Genomic DNA, 20,144 nt, shown 5'->3' with positions numbered 1-20,144 from the left:
GCCAAGAAGAAATGATATTAATAATGTACGTATTGATAATGTTATATGTAAGTAAATTCAAATTTAATTCAAAGTTAAAATTGTATATACATATTATATTTAAGAAAAAAAACAGATACTTACCTACTGATATTTTAACTTGCATTTTTCACCACTTATATACCACAAGAGCACTTATTACTTATGAGTGAAGTGCAAAAAATTTGTACATAGTTAAGCACCTGTAATTAGTCCAAAGTTAATTGATTCCATTGTGTTACCACAGTTAAGCCATTTCTATTTAAGTTAGATGCATGAAAGTGTGTTACCGAATGCTATAGACTTATATGTGTACGATTTAAGTACAATAAAATACAAACAATACAATTTACATAGTTAATTTTCGTAACACAAATGAATCAATTAAGTTAAGACTAATCACAGCTTCTTAACTGCGCTTATCGTGACCCAGTGAGCACTACGATAAATTAATCAAAGGCTAGCCGTCAAAAATCGACTATATGTCTAATTATCCAACAATCGTAGCCATTTACCGTGTATTGTTGTCCAAGTGGACAAAACGGTATGAATGTTATAAAACTGTATAAATCTAGACAAGTGGCATTTATATCATTTAACTTATCCACTTATCCACTAAGTTTAAGTTGGAAATGTAGACAAATGACATATTATCCAACGACCATGTTATGCAGTTAATCATTTAACGACTATCGCTGTCAAAAGTGGAAAAGACGACAAATCAATAAAAACTGGATAAAATGTCAGTTTTATCATCATTTATACAGCCATATCATTTATCCAGTCGACCATCATAGCCTTACTGATAGGTATATCGGAGCGGTCAAGGTGCTCCAAAATGGACTTTCTGAACACGTACTCTTACACCTGAATAATAGAGGCGTGTTCAGATATTTGCGAGCACCTTGGCCGCTCCGATATATATACGCAGACGAAGTCGGAGGCGGAGGCTGTTTGAACAAATAGGATTACGTCAAACAAGCAAAAAATATTAAACACGATGGTAACTCATAATTTTCATATGCCAAGAGCGGTTATATTCGCCCCACGTGTTTAATGTTAAGACGGATTACGCTGTCGGGGCAAACCGCGGCTTATACAGGATGACCTATTTGCTATTTCTATATAGGTCCGTGTTGTATATCAGAGCCGTTAGTTAGTGTAAGTATCGCTTTACAGGGTGTGTAAATGGGGTAGTGAGTCTTCATTCTAATCATGCCAGAAAAAAAATTCACACACGATTTATCCGCTAATGATTATTTCGGCATATGACATCTATAAATTTTAGGGCTTTTGCGTGTGGATACGAAAATTGTGAAAGTAAAACGTCACATTGACAGTCGCAATTCTAGCGGGATAGGTCAGTGATTCGCATCTATTTCAATCGGCTGTCGGTCGTCAACCTTTGGCAGACACCGTCTCGTCTGTTGACAACCAAGACTTAAACTAACACGTCAACCAAATATCCAAACCCCACTATCAATGTTGCTTAAATTCGCCTTTATACGTAACTTCGCCTTAAACTGGAATTAAACTAGTAGTTCGCCCCGAACTGTGAACTCGCGGTTCGCCAAAAAGATCAATTGAATGCAGTGCTACTTAGTCCGAGATGGGCATTTCGTAATTGATTTCTGATTCCACGATTACTGGAAATTACTCTGTAATCTGATTACCGATTCCCAGATTACTTTGTAGTCTAACAATACCGAATTACTAAGTACAATTAGTAATTAGTAAGGACCGCCTGTTGTTTAACCTCTTCTTCCTGTATTATTTGTATTGTTTTCTGTAATGAGGTGTGCAATAAAGAGTATTTGTATTGTATTGTATTGTATTGTGTACAATTCCATTTGAGGAATCAGGAATCAATTTTCGAATACTACAATTACTAGTAATTGGAATCAATGTAGATTCCTCATTACAGGAATATATTACTTGACTCCTTTCAGATCACATTTCGTACTACTATCAAAAGTACAATTCGATAGTAGATATAGATGTTGTTGACTTACTAGGATGCATCTACCTATACCTTATTTGAAACAGGTGTGTAGATTTCGAAAATGATGATCATGACGAATAAAACGACATCCATGAAGACTTTTATGACATACTGCATGGCCGTCTTTTTGGATTCCAAAATGATCATCATTTTCGAAATCAGGGCCCCTAAAACCTATAAAACGACATATATGACGCCTTTTATAACATAGTGCATGGCCGCTATTTTGGTATCCAAAATGGTCATCATTATCGAAATCTGCGCCCCCTAAAACCTATAAAACGATATCCATGACGACATTTATGACATAGTGCATGGCCGCCATCTTGGATTCCAAAATAGTCATCATTTTCGAAATCTGCGCCCCCTAAAACCTATAAAACGATATCCATGACGACATTTATGACATAGTGCATGGCCGCCATCTTGGATTCCAAAATAATCATCATTTTCGAAATCTGCGCCCCCCAAAACCTATAAAACGACATCCTTATGACATAGTGCATGGCCACCATTTTGTAATCCAAAATGGTCATCATTTTCGAAATCTGTGCCCCCTAAAACCTATAAAACGACACTCATGACGACTTTTATGACATAGTGCATGGCCGCCATTTTGCAATCTAAAATGGTCATCATTTTCAAAATCTGCGCCCTCCATAACCTATAAAACGACATCCATGACGACTTTTATGATATAGTGCATGGCCGCCATTTTGGAATTCAAAAAGGTCATCATTTTCGAAATCGGGGCCCCCTAAAACCTATAAAACGACATCCATGACGACTTTTATGACATAGTGCATGGCCGCCATGTTGGATTCCAAGATGGTCATCATTTTCGAAATCTGCGCCCCCTAAAACCTATAAAATGACATATATCACGACTTTTATGACATAGTGCATGGCCGCCATTTTGGAATTCAATAAGGTCATCATTTTCGAAATCGGGGCCCCCTAAAACCTATAAAACGACATCCATGACGACTTTTATGACATAGTGCATGGCCGCCATGTTGGGTTCCAAAATGGTCATCATTTTCGAAATCTGCGCCCCCAAAACCTATAAAACGACATATATGACGACTTTTATAACATAGTGCATGGCCGCCATTTTGGAATCCGAAATGGTCATCATTTTCGAAATCTGTGCCCCCCTAAAACCTATAAAACTACACCCATGACGACTTTTATGACATAGTGCATGGCCGCCATTTTGGATTCCAAAATGGTCATCATTTTCGAAATCGGGGCCCCCTGAAACCTATAAAACGACATCCATGACGACTTTTATGACAGTGCATGGCCGCCATGTTGGATTTCAAAATAATCATCATCATCGAAATCTGCGGCCCCCAAAACCTAAAAAACGACATCCATGACGATTTTTATGACATAGTGCATGGCCGCCATCTTCATCTATATTTTGTTGCACACTTACCTTGGCCGCAGACGTTCGGAATTTTCATTCAGTTTCCGTACGGAATAACAGGTAGGAACGGGACGTCGCTCTACAAATGTCATTCCGTTCGGAAAATGGGGTTGGCCGGTCGAAGTATTTTGAAGATGGCGCCAGCATAGCTTGCCCTGTCAATCCCTAGAATTGTGTCAATTTTTTGTTTTCTATGAATATTTATGTCCTGGATGCCAGTCATTTAAGCCAAATCTCATAGACAAACAGGCAAGCTATGATGGCGCCATCTATGCAAACCTTTGACAGTTGCCAACCCCATTCCGAACGTCTGTGGCCTTGTGGCGAGGCTAAAGTCGACAATGGATTGAAAACGTGTGCGAATATAGTTGTCGAATCAAAGTCAGTAAATAAGAACAAAAAACTATACTCGTCCTTTTCTTTCGGGTGCTAGTACTGGTGTAAGACAAAGATGGTATGATTCTCTCTGTCTGTGTTTGAAACGAGACAGTCCTTTGACAAACTATAATTGTAAGCTCTGTGGAGCCTTTAACTGATTCACCATAGAGATTAAAATAAACTGTATCTGTGGTAAGCCGTAATGTTTTTTGTACCTATGGAGTGTTAAGTACCTAGAACCTCTACCTTCCATAGTTTTTGCCAAATGTCAAACACTTAAACTATGTTTATTTTTATCTTGCTAATTATTTAAAAAGGGTAAATTTAAAGACGATATTATAAAAGTGCAAGCCGAGCACTTTCATTTGATACCAAACTCGACCATACTTTCTTACAAAAAAGATGACCAGAAATTCATGACCCCTCACAAATAGTTTTTTAGCATTTTAAGCTCTTATAGCTTAATAACCTCTTGATAAAGCCTGCTCATAATTTAATGACTAAAATTTACTGCCCTCAACTACACGTTTACCCAATTTCATTTAAATTAGGACAAATTTACTTAAGTTCTTGAGTATCAAACTATCTTCTGACAGTTCAGCTTAAAAACATCGAAATGCCGGGACGTGCCGCTAGCCGGCCGCGTGTCCGAAGTCGAATGTAAGAACTTCGCTTCGCTTCGCTCGCTCGTTCGATAATAACTCCATTATAAATTGTATCATAATAGGCGTTTCGTAATTCAACTAAGTAGGTATTTTCTAAATGTATTTTACTATAATTTTTGTACCAACCGCTTTTCGGTGAAGGAAACCTAGACAGGGGGTCGATTTTTGAATTTCGATCGCTCTACTCGTATTTCGTGTATTTTTTTCGTTCAATAATATCTCTAGTACCCGGAATAGAATTGAAAACGAGTGGTCAATAAACGTAGTGGTTATAATTATTCTCTTTGGTCAATACCACTCGATTCCCAATTTCTATCTCTCGTATTTCAAAAATTAGCATTTCGCTGCTTTCCACCGATTTTCGAGTGACGAATTCGAACGCTCGGAATTCAAAAATCGGCCCCCTGGACACGTCAACCCGAAAATATTCCGCAATATAAAACCTTTATTTAAAATAATAAACTTTTCATACCAATGCGGGCCGCGAGTCAGGTTTGCCGCAACTCGGTGCTGTTGGCCACTACAAAGCAAAACGATTGTCATCGGTGTCGTGCTATCCTGTCTAGATTTTTATTCGACACGGAAATGATTTAGGGTTGTGGAAATTTGGTATAGTCCGTCTAAGCTAAAGGGGCCCACAGATTACCAGTTCGCTGGACGATATCAGCCTGTTCTTCGGAGCTGTCAAATTATGCTACTGACATAGCAGAAGTTCTAAGGTCCTGTTTTCTAAGGGGACCTTGCATTTTGGAGACAAAGCAAACCGCTTGGAACAGGTGTTTCTGGGGGTGATATGAGCCGATTAAGCCCGGTTGCCAAGAGGTTCCACCCAGCAGGTGGGCAGGGGAGGGGGGGCAAATGTGGCTCCGGCGCGCCTCACTCTAAGCTATATATCTGCATACATCTAGCAACTATATCAAGTTTGGTGTCTTTTTCGTGTAATTCGAGGATGAAGAATTCATTTCTGTGACTAAATTTTCACTCTTCCATACAAAAAAATCGAGAAATCAAAAATTCCAAAAAAATCTTTTCACTTCTTTTTTCGAAAATCGTCTACAAAATTAAAACTATGAGGATTTGCTCTAGAAAAAAAATACCTGTGAATAGCCCAGTTATCCTACTATATAGAATAGTAAACTTGTTAAACATTTTTTTTTCATAACTCTGATAAAAAAAATGTTTTGTGTCGCGCGGCGTACCCACATTGTAAGAGCGGTATGCAGCGTTTAGGATTTTTAAGTATGTTTCGATGGTTTCTGATAAGTTGTTATTCTTCTGGTTGTAGAAAATTACTTCTGGACGTGATATATATACAAATATAAATTAAACGTATAAATATAGATGTTGGGAAAACTTTCGCCAATAGAGTTATTATAAATGTGATAAAATTAACAAAGCAGATGTTTGATTAAAATGCGGGTTAAAATACGAGTAAGATATATATTGTTCGCAATTGCCACTACATGCCCATGGGTCCGTGCATTTTAGTTTTTTCTTAACGCAGTTGCACCTTCCTGCCCATTTTGTTTTGCAGCGGCAACGAATAAGCTCTAAACAAGCAGCAGCCGCCGCAGGTAGGCTTGTACATATGGGCTCCCAATAACCATTTTGTTTGGACCAGCTCCAGTCAGCAGGACATGGAAGCTGTTGCTGAGGGGCTATAATCTGTCCCCAAACATAGCCTCCTTGGTAAACTGCACGGAGAAATATGTTTACGTGGGTAGGGCATCTTCCATTGGATGCAGATTCTCTAACTGAAGATTTTTTTTTTGTAAAAATTACTTTTCGGCACTCTTTTGCACTCGTACTTGTACCTGATGTACTCGTAAAATCAGTAACAAAATACTATGCATTTTGTTAAAATAACGTCTAGGGGCCAATTCACACCTCGTAATTCAAATCTGTCCATACTTACTATTGTAAGACTCTTACTTGCCATACAAGACAATAACAATTTTTATCAATATTGGCAATGCCTGCTCAATATTGCCTTGTTTGCCGTATTTAAACCCCTCCGTTACGGCAGGATATGCGCTCCAAGCTTGAAATACGCTTTTTTCCCTGTCCATACAAAAAAGAAACAGTGTCGCAACCTGAAAAGGTGTGGAAGAATGACAAGACTTCTGACCTTTCTGGTCCTGTAAAATAAATTATATATCTATGCGTTACAAATAAAATCATATATTTAAAGAAAGTTTGCAGCACTTGACCAATTGCCCTGGTGAGCTGTCTCGTATACTGCGGTGACATATTTATTTTATTTACAATTAATGGAGGATTGGCACAGGAAAGAATCACCTGTTCCTCTCGTGCCATGTTATTGCATTTTCTTAAGCTAACGTTTGTAGTTCTTCCATTAATTGTAAATAAAATAAATAAATATGTCACCGCAATAAGAGACAGGTCAACTGGGCTAATGGTCACGTGCTGCAAACTTTCTTTAAATATATGATTTTATTTGTAACTCATAGATATATGATTTATTTTACAGGACCAGAAAGGATAGTAGTCTTGCCATTCTTCCACGCCTTTTCAGGTTACAACACAGTTTCTTTTGTGTGTGGAAAGGGAAAAAAAGCGTATTTCAAGCTTAAAGCGCATATCCTGCTGTAACGGAGGGCCTTCTTCTTCGTTACACTCTTGATAGAGTGGTCGTGGCCATTATGAAAACTTTTGAGCGACTCATTTAACGACACGTCGCCATTCCTCCCGTAGAGCTGCTTTCCGTAAGCATTCGCTTACTGTGACCGACACACTGATTTGGTTTGGTCAGTACATCTCATTAGAGATCTTCCCCTAGCCCTGTCACCTCCTACTCTTTCTTGCACAACTAGACGTTCTGTAGAGGTTCCGTCTCGACGAGACACGTGTCGAAAGAAGTTGAGTACCGAGTTTTGCCCGTAGAAAGCAACCGCTCTTTAATGCCAAGCTCCTCAATAATTGATGCTCAGTCCATGATATGCCCAGCATTCGTCTCCAGCACCACATCTCTAGTGCATTCACTTTCTGTTTTTCGGATGCCCTTAGTGTCCATGTGAGACATACAGCATACAGAAAAGTGGGAAATATGAGGGATCTGACAATCCTGGTTTTAGTGGTCCTTGTAATGTTCCGGAGGGATTTAAATACGGTAAACAAAACAACATTGAGCAGCCAATTTTGGAAAAAAATGTTATTGTCTTGTATGACAAGTAAGAGTCTTACAATATTAAATCTGAACAGATTTGAATTACGAGATGTGAATTGGTCCTTAGACATTATTTTGATACTATGCATTGTGTTACAGTGTTCGGATCAGGTACAAGTACAAGTGTAAAAGAGTGCCGAAAAGTACTTTTTACAAAAAATAATCTTCAGTTAGAGAATCTGCCTCCAATGGAAGATGCGCTACCTACGTAAACATATTCTCCGTGCAGTTTACCAAGGAGGCTATGTTTGGGGACAGATTATAGCCCCTCAGCAACAGCTTCCATGTCCTGCTGACTGGAGCTGGTCCAAACAAAATGGTTATTGGGACAATGCAGGTACGCCGCGCGACACAAAACATTTTTTTTATCAGAGTTATGAAAAAAAAATGTTTAACAAGTTTACTATTCTATATAGTAGGATAACTGGGCTATTCACAGGTATTTTTTTTCTAGAGCAAATCCTCATAGTTTTAATTTTGTAGAGGATTTTCGAAAAAAAAAGTGAAAAGATTTTTTTGGAATTTTTAAAATCTCGATTTTTTTGTATGGAAGAGTGAAAATGTAGTCACAGAAATGAATTCTTCATCCTCGAATTACACGAAAAAGACACCAAACTTGATATACTTGCTAGATGTATGCAGAGATATAGCTTAGAGTGAGGCGCGCCGGAGCCACTTTTGCCCCCCCTCCCCTGCCCACCTGCTGGGTGGAACCTCTTGGCAACCGGGCTTAATCGGCTCAGATCATCCCCAGGAACACCTGTTCCAAGCGGTTTGCTTTGTCTCCAAAATGCAAGGTGGTGGACCTTAGAACCCCAGCTAACAGGCCGATATTGTCCGGCGGACTGGTAATCTGTGGGCCTCTTAAAGTGTGATTGATAGTTATTGCAAACTAGCTTCGGCCCGCGACTTTGCCTGCTTGGAATAATGAAGAGAATGATTGATGAAACTATACTGTCTTTCCGGGCTTCGAACTATCTCCATGCTAAGTTTCATCTGAATCGGTTCAGCGGTTTAAGAGTGATGAAGAGGTATTGAATTTAACAGACAGAGTTAGTTTCGTTTTTATAATATTAGTCGAATTTAGCTTTAGTATATCGAACTACAAGCCACCCTTAACTATCTTCATATAATTAATAAATTGTTCTATATTACATTATCGATGTATACCTAATAGGCACAATAGAGCATAGACGGACAAGAAGAAGACGCTGTCAACGCCCCGCCTACTTGATATAGGTCGAGAGGGTCGGGTAAATATACTTTTGACTGCTTACTGTGATACTATAAACGTAGATAATATGAGTTTCAAGACGTCAGAGATTATGTTTTTGGGACGCGTGGCACTATCGAATATTAGTAGTGATACCTGAAAATTGGACGCAAGAATTGGTAAACAGTTCCCGCGTAGTTTTGGCTTTCACGAGTAATAAAACTATCGACGGTTGAATACCCGATTATTTTCGAAATACATACTAACGTCTTCTCTTTTGCTTAACCAACAGTCCTCATGATTCTTAGTCAAATTAACCTAAAAGTTATTCGTTTTTCGAAATAAAGTAAATTTAGGTAAATAGGTAACATACTCTTCTTTCACATAAAAAGTCAGTAAATAAGTCGATAGGGACTAACTTATACTTTAACTAATTAAGAAAAGGTAATAAAGGTCGGTTACCTGTAAGAAATGAAAATATGTATAGATGTTGTGCGTAGTTGTTTTCCTTCGTATTTTCTCGGAAACGTTCATATGTGTCGTGCTACTTCAGTCAACCTCAGTACTTTTTGTACTTAGACTGACTGAAATAGCAAAACAGTACGTTTTCGGGAAAATACGAAGGAAATAGTTATTTGTTTTACAAGGGGGCAAAGTTGTTGTTTAACCGCTCGTGCTAATATTGATACCCGAGCAAGCGAAAGATTCCAAAATTGAACCACGAGCGTAGCGAGTGGTTCGGAAAATGGAATCTTGAGCGTTGCGAGGGTTTCAAAGCACGAGGGTTAAACAAAATTTGCCCCCGAGTGAAACACAAAATTTTTTACCACACCAACCCGAAGCAAATATTAAATGTAAAATATCAAACAAAATCAAACCAAATCAAATCCAAATGAATGTTATTAAATATTTATCACGTAGAGGGCGGAGTACCGGTGGCAAATTTCACACTAAATGTATGGAGTCGCCTAAGTATTCTTATGATTAAATAAATAACGAATAAATGATTAATTTTGCACAATAATTTTTAGGAACTTATAGAAATTATCTTACGAGCATACAAATATAATGTAATATGTTGTTAATATCTATAATACATAATAATAATTTTTCGACATTATATTTTTTCAACTGCTTTAAATCCACTGAGCAAGAAATACAGTGAATGCTACATTCTTCTTCATTATATATAAGATTTTCGTACGGTTCTATCATCCGCAGAATTGTTGCTTCACATGGCTTATTCATCTTGATATTTTTCGGTTTTAAATATTTATCCGACGCAATAATAATTCAGATAATAGAGATGTAAAGCAGCTGTCTAAATTGACAATGTCAAATAATTAGTTTCTAAATGTCTCATAAATTTGTAAATTAGTAACTTTTTGAAAAGAAAGGTTGCATATGGTAAAAAATATTATATCGATGAATGGTGACTTTGTTAAAAGAAATTGAAAAATAACCCAAAACATTTACGACATAACATTTAGGTGTTCCTGAAATCGATTTATGAAAATAAATGTTAAGTACTTACTTCCAATTTACGAGTAGGTACCATACTAAGTACATTAGGTAAATGAATAATTTTATTATTCAAGTCTAAAATAATAATTATAAAAACGACTCCATACCTTTTGTGTGAAATTTGCCACCGGTACTCCGCCCTCTTTATCAGTTAAAATCATCATTTAAAAGTCAATTTTACCAGCAAACATAAGAAAACAACTCAAAATTTGCATTTGATTACTTTGCCTCACATGTGGATAAAATGCAACTTTGCTATTCTTTTTTGAAGTGCAAAGTAATTCTTTCCGAGCTGGTGTGGTGAAAACAATTATTCACTATACATCTGTATGATGGTATGTCAGTGCGAGTCTAACGTATTACGATAAATTTCAAGCCCAATAAGCGGCTTACCTGTATAATACGACATTCATTATTAATCATTATCATCAATCTTGAATTCAGTAAGGTCAATGACCTCGTCACCTGTAAGGGTTAAATCCATTTTATGTTTTTGTATTCCTTAACCTAGAATGAAGAAGATGTTTTGGATATAATAACCATAGCTTGCGACTTGCAATCCGGAGGTCGCGGGTTCAAACCCCAGCTCGTACCAATGAGTTTTTCGGAATATCATTTGATATTTCGAAATATCATTTGATATTTACCAGTCGCTTTTCGGTGAAGGAAAACATCGTGAGGAAACCTGCATACATCTGCGAAGAAATTCGAAGCTGTATGCGAAGTCTCCAATCCTCATTGGGCTAGCGTGGGGACTATAGCCCAAGACCTCTCGCGCTAGAGAGGAGGCCTGTGCCCAGCAGTGGGACGTATATAGGCTGAATTATTATTTAGTTAATAATATAAACCATAGCTGGGAGATTTTGGACTATATTTGGGAGGTTTGAAGAATCATGTGTCAGGTGATGATGATGTGTGAGATGGTGTGTGAGTTTATCAGTTTTCTTTTGCCCCGATCTTCATCTGATTGAATAAAGTCCTCTATTCTATCTATCAGAACCTTTTTCCTGAAAACTATAAACAGTAGGGAGGGGCTGTCGCCTATTCGTCCACACGTGTGAACCAGTGATGAATAATACATTATTTGTTATGTTTAATTCATGACGGCCTGTTATTGTTTTTCCTGGTTCGATGTAGTCATTATTTGATAGTTAGTGACAGTCACTAATTCACTTAAGCCCACTTGCACCATTCCACTAACCCGGGGTTAAGCGGTTAAACTGTTAACTTAGTGTCAAATTGTATGGCTAACCATGGCAACTCCTGGTTTAACCCCGGGTTAGTGGAATGGTGCAAGTGGGCCTTAGTAGTTAGTGCTTCGTCACCCTTGACTATTAAATGAACAAATTTAATGTTTGTTTGTATATTTGTATATGTGTGCTAGAAAGCCGGAGGACTTTATCGACCGGGATGTCACGTGCAGGAAAGAAGCCCAATTATTTTCTAGGAAAACTCATATTATCTGTATTTTCACAATGCACTAAAACATGTTTTATTGAAAGTAGTCTACTCGTACGTTTATGTAGAGATAGAATTCTCGCATATGTAAATTTTTAAATTATTTGAAACACCGTACTGACAGTATAGTCACGTTTCGTGATTATTGTGCCATTTAGGGTTCTAGCTAAATTGGACATTCCACACCTAGCGTAAGTATAGACCATTTCAGCTACGATCCTACATGGCTTATCATTCACGTGATGGTACAACCTCGCCGTAAAATAAAACAGAGAATTCTAATTTTAACCCAGAAAACAATAAGTACCTATGTTTGTTTTCTTTGAAATTGGGTCACGAAACCAAAGCGTAGGCGCATCGTTCGGGTTTCACAAGGATATAGTTGAGAAGCGATTTTATTAAGTTGTTGAAATACAGTAAACATTGTAAAAATAGCACGCTATGACACATGGCGGTCGCTGTTGAACTGGTTCAATAAACTCGTGTAGAAATGAATTAAAAAAATAGTATGTTTTTCTCTGTGAATTATTCACTAATTTAAGATATTAATAAATTATTGCAAGTATTAGCGGGAAACTGCAAAGGACAGGGTTGAGTAGAGGAAGCGAGGGGGGCCTTTGCCCAGCAGTGGGACACTTAAACTTAACCAGACTAATAAAAAAAATGTAAGTAATTGCTTCTCAATTTAATAGGTGAACAGTGTGTCAAATATATTTCTTACGAATTATTTGGTAACTAGGAAGTATATTTAAATACTTTATAATATAAAAAATAATGATTACAAAAAATGAAGCATACCTTATCACATTTTTTTATATGGTACCTAAAAGCTATTGTACTCTGACTTCCTGAGACCAATCCAAAAAGAAGGAAAAACTAAATCACCAAGTCACGATCATAAAGCATGACCTTTGACCGGTTTATCAAAAGCTTGTAACTTGTAATACAATTGGAAGTCCCTTTTTGACAGCTTCTGTTAGAAAGAGACTTCCACTTGTATTACAAGTTACACGCTTCTGATAAACAGGGCACTTGTCTCTAAAAAACCCTGGTGTCTACCAAAGTTTTACCCAGGAATAAAATAAGCATGACTTCGTAGAAACTTGCTAACTTTCCGAGTGCGAACTTATTTTGTTTTGCGCCCATATCATACCGCAGCTTCTATCACGGCGATGGCTTTCTATTGTCCTGTCTCCGAATTGAACCTTATTTTACACGTCGTAAGATAGCTTTTACTTTGTAAATATACAGGGAGATACGACGTCTAAGCGGTATTGATAACATCGAGTTTACGGTACCGCAGCATGTTTTTACGACAATACTTTATGGGCCGTATTTCAAGAGCCTATCCTCCTTGATGGCTGGCCTGCTAATCCATGCAAACGTCACCCATCGCGTTTTAAAACGAATTACAATGTAAAATTAGGCTTTACAAAATTAGGCATAGCAAATACACAAACGGGAGGCGTATACTGATTGTAATAACGGGCTAAGGGGCCCACTGATTAACAGTCCGCCGGACGGCATCGGCCTGTCAGTTAGAACAAAATTTTGACAGTTCCGAACAACTGACAGGCCGATACCGTCCGGCGGACTGTTAATCAGTGGGCCCCTACGGATGTTATCCGTCAGTGTCTAAGGTGACGTTCTTTGTTGAAAAAGTGTCACTTTGACTATGACTTGATTAAAATCTAGATAATTTGTAACCTAAATTGAAAAAAAATATTTAAGTAATAAAATAATACGCTTCCGGGTATGTAGAGGGTGGTAGAGGTGAAGATTTAATTGGTCCTTTTTGTACGCCATATAGGTAGTTTTAAAAACACAATCGCCTTTTTTTATCGCTTTTTTATTTTTTAGCATTTTCTAATAAGATATTTTTCACCACACCAGCTCCACCGCGCCAGGTTTACTTTGCACTTCAAAAACTAATAGCAAAGTTGCATTTTATTCACATGTGAGGCAAAGTAATCAAATGAAAATTTTGAGTTGTTTTCTTATGTTTGCTGGTAGAATTGACTTTTTACCCGACTACGGCAACGCAAAAGGAGGGTTATGATTTTGACCGGTATGTATGTGGGTATGTATGTATGTTCATCTGTTCCCTCATAACTTCTAAAGTAAGTACTTATTATAATTTAACAAACGATGTGTCATTCGAATCGTCTTAATCGTCCGCTGGTTATAGGCTATAAGGCGTCCCAAAAAAATGAACACTGCGCCCTCTAGAGGTCATAAAGTCACGAACCAAAAAACTAAAATTAAGTAATGATGATGTGTTATACATCATTGGAAAGAGCTCAATTAGCACATTTCAAATATATAAATATTGTTAGCGTTTGCACCCGGCTTTGCTTGCATGCGCCAGATAAAACATTAAATTTTCGGTTAGCTACAAGCTACAAGCGCTCTGGTTTCAATCCACGTGTTACACGACTACGGCGATACAAGAAGGTTTTTCCAAAAGAAATTTGTTTGGTCGCTATACATGGTGTTTTTTTAATGTCCTGCAACATTTTATAACGTGAATAGGTATAGAAGTCCTGATCAGCCAAAATGTATGAAACAGTCAATTTTTTTACAAGATACGTACGCGTTCCGAAGCCGGGCGCCTTCGGCGCCCTCATACTAAAAGAGTCGGGCGGAGCCCGACGTACGCGTTGCAAAGCCGGGCGTAGCCCGACGTACGCGTTGCAAAGCCGGGCGCCTTCGGCGCCCTCATACTAAAAGAGTCGGGCGTAGCCCGACATACGCGTTCCAAAGCCGGGCGCCTTCGGCGCCCTCATACTAAAAGAGTCGGGCGGAGCCCGACGTACGCGTTGCAAAGCCGGGCGCCTTCGGCGCCCTCATATTAAAAGTGTCGGGCGTAGCCCCACGTACGCGTTCCAAAGCCGGGCGCCTTTGGCGCCCTCATACTAAAAGAGTCGGGCGTAGCCCGACATACGCGTTCCAAAGCCGGGCGCCTTTGGCGCCTTCATACTAAAAGTGTCGGGCGTAGCCCGACGTACGCGTTCCAAAGCCGGGCACCTTTTTCGCCCCCAGACTAAAAGAGTCGGGCGTAGCCCGACATACGCGTTCCAAAGCCGGGCGCCTTCGGCGCCCTCATACTAAAAGAGTAGGGCGTAGCCCGACGTACTCGTTCCAAAGCCGGGCGCCTTCGGCGCCCTCATACTAAAAGAGTCGGGCGTAGCCCGACATACGCGTTCCAAAGCCGGGCGCCGACTCATACTAAAAGAGTCGGGCGTAGCCCGACATACGCGTTCCAAAGCCGGGCGCCTTCGGCGCCCTCATACTAAATGTGTCGGGCGTAGCCCGACGTACGCGTTCTAAAGCCGGGCGCCTTCGGCGCCCTCATACTAAAAGTGTCGGGCGTAGCCCGACGCACGCGTTCCAAAGCCGGGCGCTTTCGGCGCCCTCATACTAAAAGTGCCCTCATACTCATACGCACGCGTTCCAAAGCCGGGCGCCTTCGGCGCCCTCATACTAAAAGTGTCGAGCGTAACCCGACGTACGCGTTCCAAAGCCGGGCGCCTTCGGCGCCCTCATACTAAAAGAGTCGGGCGTAGCTAGACGTACGCGTTCCATATCCGGGCGCCTTCGGCGCCCTCATACTAAAAGAGTCGGGCGTAGCCCGACGTACACGTTCAAAACCAAAACCGGGCACATTCGGCGCCCTTATACTAAAAGTGTCGAGCGTAACCCGACGTACGCGTTCCAAAGACAGCCGCCATCGGCGCCCTCATAGGCACTAAAGGAGTCGGGCGTAGCCCGATATAGGCGGCGCTCTGCGTGCATTTCTGTACTGAGGACGCCCTCGCAAAAGTAATATAAAGTGACTTCAAAAAGTTAGTAACGAAATCATGACCCCAAAATTAATTAAATAAAAAATAAGTTTAAAAACTAAAACCCGACTACTGCAAATCGCGCTCTAAAAAGTATGAAACAAGATAGAATTCTTATCTAAAATTATCAAGCAGGAAATATTATAAATGTTACCATTTTTTTTTTATAAAAATATAACGTAATATAATTTACTGATTTTTTTATATATATTTACAGAGATTCAGAGGATAGCCGTGGTCGTATGCCACATTACTTTTAAGTTTATAATCGTGGCATACGACCACGGCGAGTTTTAGTTTTTAAACTTATTTTTTATAAATGATGAATTTGGATGATAAATATTTAATAACATTCATTTGGATTTGATTTGGTTTGATTTTGTTTGATATTTTAGATTTAACATTTGCTTCGGTTAGTGTGGTGAAAAATGTTGTGTTTCACTCGGGGGCAAATTTTGTTTAACCCTCGTGCTTTGAAACCCTCACAACGCTCAAGATTCCATTATTCGAAAAAAAAAACAATTTTGGAATCTTTCGCTTGCTCGGGTTATATTAGCACGAGCGGTTAAACAACAACTTTGCGCCCTTGTAAAACAAATATATTACTTGACATTAAATTAAATCGATTTTAGAGTTAGTTTAAAGTCTAGTCTGAATGACCTTCGTGTTTAAGTGGCGGTAAAATGTTGAAAGAGCTTTTAATAAATGATTCGTAAAGGAAGCTCGCATGCAATGTGGCATGCAACTAAGGTAATTAACCTTAGGTATTACTCATAAAAAGCTTTATTTTTTTATTTCTAACGGTTATCGTTTTACTGTACCTTTAACTATGTATTATTTTGAGATGTTTTTTTAAGTTTTTATTTATTATTTATTTATTAACTCTTGTGTATGTCTACAGGAGAGACGTAACACAGTAATCTGTTTGGCCCGTGTATGTGTCAATGTGACCCATTCACGTAATTCCGTTCATTCAACAACAGAAGGGTTTTAATGAGACCAGTCTCATTTTTTCCCTTCTGTCGCGTGGGATGGGTACCTACAAAAAAGGCATTTTGTTTAACGTAAATGTTAATTAAGAGTCCCAGCCCTCCCTACCTTCATTATATATGATCAGTATAAAAACGAAATGTTAAATAGCTTAAGGTGGCCACTGACGAGCCTTCCAACAGTCCAAATAGCGTGGCTGCAATCCAAAATCGGTCCGTGAATGTCAAAAACATACAATGTTTAATATTAGGATGCCGTCCATTTGGATGAATCCATTGTAACGGCATCCATTTGGAAGGCTCGTCAGTGGCCTGCTTTAGATTTACAAAATCCGATGTCATTATTTTTGATTACTACCTATGCTCGTAAGTAGGTACCTCCTTTTTAGGGTTCCGTACCCAAAGGGTAAAAACGGGACCCTATTACTAAGACTCCACTATCGGTCTGTCCGTCTAACTGTCTGTCTGACACCAGGCTGTATCTCAGGAACCGTGATAGACAGTTGAAATTTTCACAGATGATATATTTCTGTTGCCGCTATAACAACTAATTGAACAAATACTAAAAAGTATGGATAGGACTCGGTGGGCGAGTACGATTCGCACTTGTCCGGTTCTTGATTAACTCTCCGTTTCCACTGCCCAAGGGTTATGTGGAAGAGATCGCTCTTCGGCGATAAGATCGCCCTATGTCTGCCTCCAACATCAATCAATCGTTTTTACTTAAGTTTTACGTTTTATTAACGGTTAAATTATGGGCCACGGTCAATAATGAGTATTTTACGACTACGAGTATCTAAGTATATTGTATTTTATCAGGTACCAAGCATACTTGTAATGATAACTACCTAACCTGTGCATGGAAATGTATAAAAACTGGCACTCACACCTTGTTTTCGTAAGTATAAGTTATAATTCATGGGTAGACAGGGTAACGTTGTAGATTTCCAAAGCGAGTCAGCTTTACAAGTAATCACCTTACCGAATGGCTTCGAAAAAACCGTAAAACGAGACTTGACAATATTGCGGATAGCAGCGCAGGTCCGTCGCAAATCCTATTTGGAGTTAGGTCCGGGGGCGAGGGATCTCGTAAACAATACCCGGTCTCAGAAAACTCCCTAACTAGCCCCGACAGTTCCATATCATAACATGCACTAAGGACCCATCTGACACTTGTTTATTACTAGTTATGTAATGCCGAACTAGGTTAACAGATAATGTGGTCTACGTAGTTTACCCCGTGTTTTTTCATGAGTTATTGATTCGGTTCTAGATAATAGTGTCTGTCAGTGTTCGATTAATTTCTTGGTAAGCTGTTGCTGCTAAGTTTGTAGCGCATAATCCTGATTTCAATGTATATTAACTAAATAGGACCTTTCAGGGCTAATTAAGTTGATAATAATGAGTTCTGTAAAGGTCTCGGTTGGAATTAGATTACCTGCTAGTGCTAGTATAGGTAGTTGTAATTTAGTGTCCTGAAAAGGTTAAAGGTTGTATTCAGTTTTTAACTTGATTTTCAGTCATTCCTGTCCTGAACCTTCCGTATAGTTGCTTAGGTACACTTGGGAATGAAAATGGGGGTTTAAAATCATCCTCACCCTCTCTGAAAGAGGTCGACATTATAGAACTTGTAGAGTTCCACGGAGAACTCGAAGGTGGCCTGCAGGTCGCTCATGGTGGGGAGTGGAGGGCGCGGGCGCGGGCGGCGCGGCGCGCCATGTCGCGGCCGCTAGCACCGCATCCGGGCCCGCTCGGGCGTCAACACATGCACTGACAACACCCAACACGGCACACACGTCACGGGCGCGGCCCGGCCTCACGCGAAAATAACAAGCGCGAGCCGGCTGCGACGGCCGAGCGGCACTCAGTGCGGGAGCCAGGAATTCATTTTTAATAGTGGGAAGGACGCATGCGCGGAGCGTGCAGACCGCGCCGCCGCGCCGGGCCTGCAGTGCCGCTCGGGCCCGGCTTCGGTCTCGCAGGTGCCGCGCTAATCCATCTAGCTACAAGACTTGTTATGAGCGCTTTCGGGCTTAACCCGCCCTTTCGTAATGTAACCTTTACCACCATTTTATGAATACCTGTCTATAACACTGCGACCTTTATTGCGAGCTTTGATGTTTCACGGGCCGCAAAAGTCCGTCGTTGGTATTTGCTCGCGTGGATATTTTCAGCTGTTTCCACGTGTCGGGATATTTTTAGATCAACACTTTCCCGCTCACGCAGAAATCAAATGTCGAAGTAGTTTAGTAAACCTTAGAGATGTTAGTAAATGTGGGTACTTAATAGTACCTATTTTAATCTTAGTTTACAGTCATAAATCAAAAACTTTATTAAACAATTTGAATCGGTTATATAATATATGTGAACCAAATGTGAACACATTCGAGAATATAATACGTGTTGAATGCATCAATGTGATATTGAAAACTATCCCGTCACGCATTATTGTAAATGACCGTTTGTTTCTTGATTCCCAATTAAAAAAAAATACCCCAAACAAAAATATCAGAAGTTACGTATTTTTGAAACTTAGGTACATCAGTAGGTACCTGGCCGCGTAGCCAAGATGCAAATCGCTAACGCTCCGTAGCGATCGAAACGCAACTGTCACTGTCACACTAATGTGGAAGAGTGATAGAGATACATAATGCTTTTCGTTGTCGAAGCGATAGCGATTGTAACCTTGGCTAGGGGGCCTGTACCTCCCAGTAAATAAGTACCTATAGGTATACCGGATGATCTTGTTATTTCTGACCACTCTGAGGGATGAATATGTAGCCATACTGAACAACTATGGGGCCGACCCCGTAATCGCAAAAAAATCTACGGTTCCATTGAAATCATCGACATATCTATTATGATTTGCCAAAACGTAGACATGCCAACCTTATACATACATAGTAAAAGTTCAGTATGACACCTGTCTACATATATTCTGGTGAATATGATCCAGAGTATGATCACACATAACAAACTGACTCTATTATATATAAATAAATAAAAATAAAAAAGCCTTTTATTTCTCGCAGGTACTTAATTAACAAACATAATTAGCGATATTAGCAATACAATTCAATTTACTTTAGGTTTAGTATTACAGTCTCGTATTTAATGTTTAATAAATATAATTAAAATTTTATCTTTCTTTACTTTTTTTTATTTTACAAGAACCCCTCCTGTGAAGGAGAAGGCTTCCTTCTTAAGATTGTATTATATAGCAAATATAAAAGTTGCGAAACTCCCGTACGATAGATACGCATAACTATCGAAGCAATTTCCTGCCATTGCCAACAAGGGGTAAACAGTCTCGTCACCCTACGATTTGCGTAATCCTCAATATGTATAAGGCCGGTTATAAATGTACTTACCTATCGCCCACAGCTCCATCTAATAATAGAAAACAATACGAGGGGATATCGGCGAATTTAGTCAT

General features: G+C 39.3%; 1 protein-coding gene across 3 annotated transcripts in view; it reads right to left on the bottom strand.

Moving 5' to 3' along the window:
• LOC134668824 (uncharacterized) overlaps window positions 1-18,728 on the bottom strand; it is a 197,160-nt gene extending 178,432 nt beyond the window's left edge. For 2 of the 3 annotated variants that reach the window (XM_063526280.1, XM_063526283.1), the window contains exon 1: window positions 18,307-18,728. In XM_063526280.1, the coding sequence (XP_063382350.1) occupies window positions 18,307-18,383 (77 nt within the window). In that variant the 5' untranslated portion in view covers window positions 18,384-18,728. The remainder of the gene's footprint in view (window positions 1-18,306) is intronic. The other variant, XM_063526281.1, reaches the window with a different exon arrangement.
• Window positions 18,729-20,144: the final 1,416 nt, after the last annotated feature.

This window comes from Cydia fagiglandana, chromosome 11, assembly GCF_963556715.1.
Source record: "Cydia fagiglandana chromosome 11, ilCydFagi1.1, whole genome shotgun sequence".
NCBI lineage: Eukaryota > Metazoa > Arthropoda > Insecta > Lepidoptera > Tortricidae > Cydia > Cydia fagiglandana.
The sequence above is the reverse complement of the archived record's forward strand: the minus strand, read 5'-3'. Positions and strand labels throughout refer to the sequence as shown.